The sequence below is a fragment of the Zeus faber genome (assembly GCF_960531495.2).
Source record: "Zeus faber genome assembly, chromosome: 8".
In the NCBI taxonomy this organism is placed as follows: Eukaryota; Metazoa; Chordata; class Actinopteri; order Zeiformes; family Zeidae; genus Zeus; species Zeus faber.
In genome coordinates, this window is record NC_137195.1 from 11247666 (window position 1) to 11256596 (window position 8931).

The 8931-nt window shown below is 42.7% G+C and overlaps 1 protein-coding gene across 1 annotated transcript in view; it reads left to right on the top strand.

The window, feature by feature from the left end:
- tppp (tubulin polymerization promoting protein) overlaps window positions 1-8605 on the top strand; it is a 13656-nt gene extending 5051 nt beyond the window's left edge. Inside the window, exons 2-5 of the mRNA XM_080005453.1 lie at window positions 489-569; window positions 1742-2080; window positions 6387-6540; window positions 8363-8605. Coding sequence (XP_079861579.1) covers window positions 556-569; window positions 1742-2080; window positions 6387-6540; window positions 8363-8572 — 717 coding nt within the window. The 5' untranslated portion in view covers window positions 489-555 and the 3' untranslated portion in view covers window positions 8573-8605. The remainder of the gene's footprint in view (window positions 1-488; window positions 570-1741; window positions 2081-6386; window positions 6541-8362) is intronic.
- Window positions 8606-8931: the final 326 nt, after the last annotated feature.

The window sequence follows — 8931 nt, forward strand, 5'->3', positions numbered from 1 at the left end:
GGAATCCCTGTGCTCAGGCTTGATTCAATCATCTGGAGCGTCCAGAGCCAGACTGGAGCTGCCCAACAAACTGTTTGATGGACAATATGGAGGAGTGCGCCCGGAATTTGGATTGATTTAGTTTTTCCGCCTATTTTCATTTTCATTTATTTCTGAGCATAAATGATCACACGTGCGATTAGATGACGGACGGTAAATATTGTGGGACTTTAATTCTGGCATCTTCAGGCATGAAAAAAAAGTATAGACAGGAAATTAATCTTTCCTCATTGAAGAGCAACCCAACGCGAGCGTTCAATCAAGTCTTCACTTGCACTTGAGTACATTTTAAACACACACACACACACACACACACACACACATTCCATTACATCATTTAGCAGGGTTCTTTGTCCAAAGCGACTTACTGATGGCAACTTATTCACACACAGACATCGTTAAAATATGAATTACTCAAATTTTCTTTTTCACTTTCTTATTTTTCACAGCACAAAGAGAAAAGAGAAACCAGCTCATCCAAACAGTGTACATAAGGAAGTACATTCTCACACCAGTATGGCGGACCACAAGTAAGTGTGGGGAGGGAAGGGATCTACATGATCTTTCGGTGTGTGTGTCTGTGTGTGTGTCTGTGTGTGTGTGTGCGCGCGCGTGCGTGCGTGAGAGCTCACAAAAAACATCCTATACCATACATTCGCTACATAAAATGTCCATATGCCATCCTGGCACTTGATTAGCGCTTCTCCCCGAATCTGCCGGGGACCTATTAATAACCTCGGCCACGGTGCCAGAACACTTACAACATCTGTGCATTCAGAACGCACCTTCAGATAGTATCCGAGCCAGCCCCGAGCGGAGAGCGACCTTACGAGAGAGAGAGACAGAGAGAGAGAGAGAGAGAGGGAGAGAGAGAGAGAGAGAGAGAGAGAGGGAGAGAGAGGGAAATTATCAAGCTGCGTCTTGACCCCGGGGCGAGGAGGCACTCTGTTCTGTTCTTTCTTAAAGAGAGTCCGTAAATCCTGAAGAACCAGGCCAGACCAGTTGGAGTTGTAGAACCTATTTTCAATAATATATAGTAATCGTTTATTTATTTATTTGTTTGTTTGTTTGTTTTTACTCACTTGTCATTTAGCTGTGGCATTGCCTTTTTAAGTTCCATTTTCTATAATGTGAGTTGCTGCTCATTGCTGGTTTTCTACCAGAGCATTTCTGTTTTTATTTTTGGGTGAACAGCCTGATTAGAGTGTTAGTGTTGTTATGCAGCAGGGGCTTCATAATCAATAGTTAATCATAAAAAGTCAATGTATGTAATCATATATGTAATCCAATAGATAGAAATACATATTAATAAATACTACTGCCATCTACTTATCTGTATTACGGTTTTTAAATGCATAAATCAGAAACATAAATATGTTTCTCCACCCACAAAGTAATTATCATTAATATGTGATTTACCGGTAATATATTTTCATGTTTTTATTGCTTTAATGTTTAATACATTTAATATAATTAATTAAACACATGAACCATGTTCAAATACAATATTTATAAATAGATTTACAGATTTTCATATTTTTTTCATTTATTTGAGCTGTGACAGAATTCCTTCCATAGCCTTCGTGCAACGCAACCTTGACATTAGCCGATAGAAAACAGTCCCATCGAGCGACAGTAGGTTTCACTCTGACAGGTGGAATGTCTAGAAGCTCAGTGTGTGCCTGCACTGTCTTCCCACCAGAGAAAACATGGAAGACTTCAAGGTCCAGACGGCCAAGCACCCCAACGCGAGCACGGGGGCCCCGCTGCGGCCGCGGAGCGAGCACTCCAAGGACCGGGCGTCCAAGAGGCTCTCCACCGAGTCGAACGGGACCAGCGACGGTGGCGCCGGCGCGTCCACGCCCGTGGAGGTCACCGCCTTGGAGGAGTCCTTCCGACGCTTCGCCATCCACGGTGACACGCGGGCCACCGGCAAGGACATGCACGGCAAGAACTGGTCCAAACTCTGCAAGGACTGCGGCGTCATCGACGGCAAGAGCATCACCCTCACCGACGTCGACATTGTCTTCAGCAAAGTCAAGTAAGTGAGATGAACACAAGTTCAAGGGTCAAACGCTGCGAGAGTCCACGTGTAGCGGGAAGAGTCGTGTTTATTCACAACAACTTTGTAATAAACACGACAGACTTTCAATTTCCGATGTAAGAATGTGATACTATGACATCCCTCTAGCTATTGAATTATTGATAATTTACAATATGCAAAACAGACTATAAAATACAATATTATACTATACTATACTATACTATACTATACTATACTACACTATACTACACTACACCAGACTATGCTATACTATTCTATACTATACTATACCAAACTATATTACACTAAACTATACTACACTTATTACATAACACTTTACTACACTATACTATACTATACTATACTACACCATACTATACTATACTATATTATACTATACTATACAATACTACACCATACTATACTATATTATACTCTACCATACTATATTACACTACACTATAGTACACCATACTATACTATACTATACTATACTATACTATACTATACTATACGATACTATATTACATTGAACTATGCTTTACTATACTATATCACACTACAATATACTATACTACACTTTACTACACTACATTACACTAAATTGTACCATGCTATACTATAATATACTATAGTATACTATGCTATACAATACTATACTATGCTATTCCACAATACTATAGTATTATGGAAACAAGGTTTGCTTACTAACTGACCTAGCCCTTTCCTCTCCTGTCCTCTCATCCAGTTCCTCCTCAGGGCTCATGGATTCATCCTTTTCATCAGGGTTTAAGTGAAGTAGTGAAGTAGTCCAATCATAAGCAGTGACCTCACAAAAATATTCTGCCGCACTCAGCCCCCCTTTTTGGGGGTCTGTGGCTCTGTAGAAGTGTGGAATGTGCTGAATGTCACTGAAGTAAACAGACTGAGGACGGGAGCAAATTTTGACACTCATATTTATTTTGCTTAATGGCGCAGAGCCAAATTATGTTCGTTTAATAAGAAAGGACACAGCTTTTGTGAGATTCGGTTTTGTGTGTGTGTGCGTTTTTTGCACATTGTCATTTTCTGGCTTTTCACGTATACATAATGGAGCTCCCATTTTTTTTCTCATCGTGGCTGAACTCAGAGAATAAGGATTATTCTGCAAGACAGCTTCAGAACAGTGTGGCTGGAAACCAGCCACTGCAGGAGTGTCAACAAAATGAGAGAACTCACATTGATTTAATGGATTTTACATCTTATGTGTGTTTCACTAAATGGGTGCAATCCCAGTTACCGCACGCACACACTAAAATGCAGGAGCCCCGAAATAGCTCCAAGTGGGATGATTCCACATCTACGGCTCTACTAACAACAATCACCAGAACCCAATCACGATTAGGCCTGTGAAAATTTGGAAAATCATTTCATAATCCCATTAATATACATGTTGTGTATGTTATTCTGGCTCTTGAGGAGGACTGGGAGATATATTCTTATGATATCAATACGGTGATTTGACTCGACATATCATCTGGGATTTTGGTTTATGATAGTATCTTGTATCATGATAAAGAATGTCTTCAAGGCTGCATGACAGAAAAATAATGCAAATTCCTGAACTTCATAGGCTGCGCTAATGAATGCCTCTGCCTGCTTGGTCATAATATCCACATGAATGAAGATTGTTTATTATGTGTAAAATCTTGTCAAAGTCAAAATATCAATATCGATGTATTCATCGGACGATATTGTGATATTTGCCAAGCCCTGCTTCGTGGATGAGCCATGCGACACTTCGTGAGGCCCCCGGAGTCCATGTTGGCGTATTGGAATTTGCAGGCCCGCGGTCTCCGAGGTGTAGATTGTCCAAAGCATCTTTTCGGGCAGCTCTGTAATACCTCGCAGTGTGTTTGGCATTGCGGTAAAACTCCAGCAAAGCGAGGAGGGTGGGGTGGGGGGGCCGTGTTCTAAGCTGTTTCTGACCCCAGGCGTGCGTGCGTGTGCCGGGGAGCGAAGCCGCGCAGAGACGCAGACCTCAACTTTCCCTTTTAATCAGAGTCACAGCTCTGTGCCGTGGCACGGGGAATTAGAGAGATTAATGAGCACTGTCTCACAGCGCTCTGGGTCAATAAAGCCTTGTTTATTCTGAATGAAAAGGTCTACTGTACTCCTGTCTGCTCGTCTGCTCTGCTGTCTCCCCCTCTCAGGATACCTACAACTGAAGCCGCTGATAGGATAAAAATTTAAAATTGACATTATTAATTAATCATGACGAAACATAATGAAACAGGCTCCGATGCACTTCTTCGTTGTTAACACAGGGGCGGCAACTGTAGAATATTGCCTCTGTTTTGTAGCAGGGACGTCTGTGCAGCTAGATTAAGCGCGAAATCACTGAAACGAAACCGAGAAAAGCATCCAATGAGATTCAGGGGAATTGTTACCATACTACAGTAGTGAGATACAAAATGCGATTAAAACTAGCTTCTAATTGCAGGAGAGTAATTGCCATTGTACTATTATGTATACACCTATTATTGCACATCTTATTATAATCATTATTATAGCCAAATATTTCTGCACTACCCATCCCACAGTATTGGAGTCATACACACTTTACACTTTTTGTTCCAGCATTTTGCCCAAGTGACTTCCTATGGGAAAAAAATGTAATTGCAGCAAATAAACCCAGTCGTCATGGAAACATTTCAAAATATATTAGGGAATAAGAATTCCCCACATAGCCCCCCCCGCATACAGTACATGTATGTATGTATGTATACTGCAGCCAATACACTTTTACAACTTCACCAGGAATTGTCTGTTGATATTGAAGGTCCACACCCCGCCACACACAGCGATTCACATCTGTGACAGAATAAATCTTTTTCTAGCATTTGAAGTATTTATTTGAACCATTTACAATCACGACAGCACGGTCCGAAGGTCCTCTGAACGCAGCCACAGCTTCTCTGGAAACTTATTTTCCTACGACCCCTTCCGTGCGCCACCTCCCTCTCCCCCCACCTGGGAACGATACATCGACGTCTACATCAAACGGTATCTGTCCGGATTTGAGGTGATTCAACTGAATTTGATCGGCGTCGCCTCGGGCGCCGAATTATTTATTTGCACCCCCCCCCCGAGAAGCGAGTTCACTGATCTGCTGGCGTCGTTTTACGGAGGATTCCTGGTGCAGGACGCGCCGACTGGAAGTCCGATTTCCCTCTTGACATAAGGCAGTGTGGAACAGACGCCAGGGAACGTGGCCCTAAAATGTTCTAACACTGATGGATCGCCCAAACAAAAGCGGTCACCGAAGGAGCCAAAGTAATTATAAACCCAAACAGCCCTGTTTACTGCGGCTTGTTGCTATGACAGCGCGGTTGCCGGGGGAGACCGCAGGCTTTACGGGCTGTTGTTTTAGGTGATTTATCACCACGGCGATGGGCTGTTTGTGTTTGTGTTACTATGCACTTTCAAACGTGGAAGTGAAACGGGCGACGGGCCAGTTAAACAACTGTACGTTGCTCGGGGAAGAAACGTGATTGATGAGGCCGAGCCAGGCGATGCCAGAGATAGCGAGCGGTGATAATAATCACTGAAAGGAACAATAGTCTGGTAGTAGGAACCACCGCCAAGAGCACGTAGACACTCGGCATGCGTGACAGAAAACGTGGATTGAGAAGCGGAAAGGTTGTTTTTTTGGGGTTTTTTTTTTTTTGCTCTGTTTATCTAATGACGACCCCTCTCCGCCCTTTAAATCGTACCCCCACCCTGTATTACTTTTAAGTTATTTTATTTAATTTAATTTTATTCAATATTATTCTATTTACTTACTGCATTACGTTTTAGGAATCAGTTAGTTTCAGTTAGTTAGTCAAGTACAAATTAGATTAGCTATTGTGTTCAGTCTAGAATGCATTGACATTTCACTGTATATATGTATGGTAGTATGTGTATGTGACGAATAAACCTCTTGAATCTTGAACCTTGCAATCCACCGCGCTCGAGTGATGGCGCGGGGCTTTCCCTGCAGCGTTATCCGCTCACTTTTTCGAGCTCCCAGTCGTTAATAAGAAGGCCGTGTTAAATGAAAGCCGTTAACGGAGCCAGAAAATGAAAATGCCAGAAAGTGAATTGCCGTCGTGAAACCGACGCCGATTCCATGGCGCCACCGGCGGTCGGTGGAGAGAGAGAGAGAGAGAGAGAGAGAGAGAGTTGTGTCGGCGGCGCCCCCCGCCGCGTCACCTTCGGTTCCGTTTTACCAAGGTTTTCTTGTTTTGTTTTTTTTGTCCTTTCTCCCGCCACGTTTCAGGAAGAAAACCTGTCGCACCATCACCTTCGACGAGTTCAAGGCGGCGCTGGGGGAGCTGGCCAGAAAGAAGCACAAGGAGAAGAGCGGAGAGGACGCCGAGGCCGAGGTCTTCAAGCTGATCGAGGGAAAGGCGCCCGTCATCGCCGGGGTCACGGTAAAAAAAACCTAAAAAAAACAGCGACTACGTCGGAGAAAAGAAGAAATGTTTTTCTTAATCAAACACAGACACTGCCAGCCCTGCGATGACTCTGTCATAGACTGTAATATGTTTGTTTAAAGTCCCTGCAAAGTGAATTCAGAAAGGGATCGCTGGAAACATGTGAAAGGACTGTGAACAATTTAACTGTTTCTCACCAATTTTGTGATCTGGATTTTCGATGGTAGAGCGGTCGTGCTTAGCACGGCCCCGCCCCTAACACTATATAACGACCGGGTCGGAATTGGAGGATCAGTGGATGAAATAAACTAAGGTAATGGCCCGGAGTTTGGGATAAAACGCTGTTTTGGGAATAAACACTAAGGCTGAACGATTTGGAAAAATAATGTAATTCTGATTTTTTTTTAGGCCAATATTGGGATTTAGTTTGAGATTTTTTAAAGTTCCTTATCGTCTGTATTATTGACTAAACACAAGCAATAAATCATTCTATAGTATGAGCAACACAACACTGGACACAGTCAACAAATAAACTGCTCTTTCCTGTCGGCCAGGCCTACGTGTTATGATGAAATTAGATGAATTTATGCTATAATTGATATAAATAACATATCTTTATTTAACTATTGAATTATAAAATGAAAACCCTTCAGTCACAGTTGAACATTGACTCATTGATTTACCTTCAAGCCTTGTGATTGCTCGAATCTGGAAATTAACATTTGAAAAATATGCAGATATATATATATATATTTATTCTTTTTATGTTGCCCGCACATATCCCTGTGTGCTCAGGGCCAGCTTTATACTCATAAAACAAAAAATAAAAGGTGAAAAACACCAAACAGGCGCATTATTTTGGAAGAGGCTCCATCCGGACTCTACATGTGTCCCCGGGTCTGCCGGCACAGAGCACCACAGCCCGGGCCGGAGCATCGGGTCTCACCGGGTCTCACCGGGTCTCACCGGGTCTCACCGGGGCTCACTGCACAGGGTTTCGTTCTGTACGCACTTTTTTCTTTCTATAAGGAGAGTAAAATAAAAACACACTGTTTCGGCGCGCACATCGCGGGCACCCCATCGCAAGCACGCACATCTTCAGCACCGTCGGGGCGCCAATTGCTCCCTGATCGCTCCCTCTCGGCGCTCCGCCTCGGGATGGGTCGCTAGGCGGCCCTGCCTAGAGGAAGAGCCGGCCCTGGAGAGCCCAAAAGAAACAGTTCGGTTTTGAAACCTCATTTTATATACTTGCCGATTCAAATTTGGCCGAGTGGTTAATTACACAGTTTTCTGCAGTGTGACAAACTCAGAACATAATTTTATTTGCACTTTTCAGGGACTTTTAACCATACGTTATTGGCTGTGTCTTGACTGTTATATCTAGATCATATTATTTAACTTTTTTTAGTTTTATATTATTATTATTATAATAATTATAATAATTATTATTAATAATAATATTAATGAATGAATGAATTAATGAATTAATAATAATAATGATGATGATGATGATGATTATTATTATTATTATTATATTTATGCCCAGTCAGTGCATTCTTACTGCCACTGCCAAAGCCTTTTATGTTGTTGTTTTTTTGTTTGTTTATCTGGTGCATAAAACTTTGAATTTTGGACATTCTGTTTATATTGCATTGAATTTATTGTTTTTTTTTAGGCTGTTAAGCATTCTTCTTCTATGCTGCGGCTTCCTGTTTTTATTATTCATCATTCTTTTGCACCGTGGAATGCACCATGCACTATTGAAAATGCACTGGGCCCAGCAAACCGATGGTGACAGTGGTTGTGTTTCTTCTGGCAGAGAGCCGTGGCGTCCCCCACGGTGAGCCGCCTGACGGACACCACCAAGTTCACGGGCTCGCACAAGGAGCGTTTCGACGTCAGCGGCCGCGGGAAGGGTAAGGCGGGGCGCGTGGACGTCGTGGACACGTCGGGATACGTCTCAGGATACAAGCACGCGGGGTCGTACGAGAAAAAGGTCACCAAGCCCCCCGTCGGGAAACCCATGTGAGGAAGCAGGGTCCATTTTCTATTCAACGAGGGAACAAAAAAAACGAAACGAAAACAAAAAAACAAAAACATTTCATGAAAGCACAAGAAAGATAGGATTCAAGTATTTTCCGACTGCTCTGGCTTTTTCGGTGGGGTGGGTGGGTGGGTTGGGGGGGTTATGTTTTTATTTATTATTTGTTGTTTTCTTCTTCCTCCTTCAGAACTGGAAAACTGTTTACATCTATTTTTACAAAGTCTTCACCAGCTGGTACATTCCTGTCTGATAGCGAGTTACTGCCAAACACTGGACGAAGCCTCCGTCCTTTACGTTTTAACCCTTAGTACGACAGGGACTTTAGCACAATGAACAATATGCCA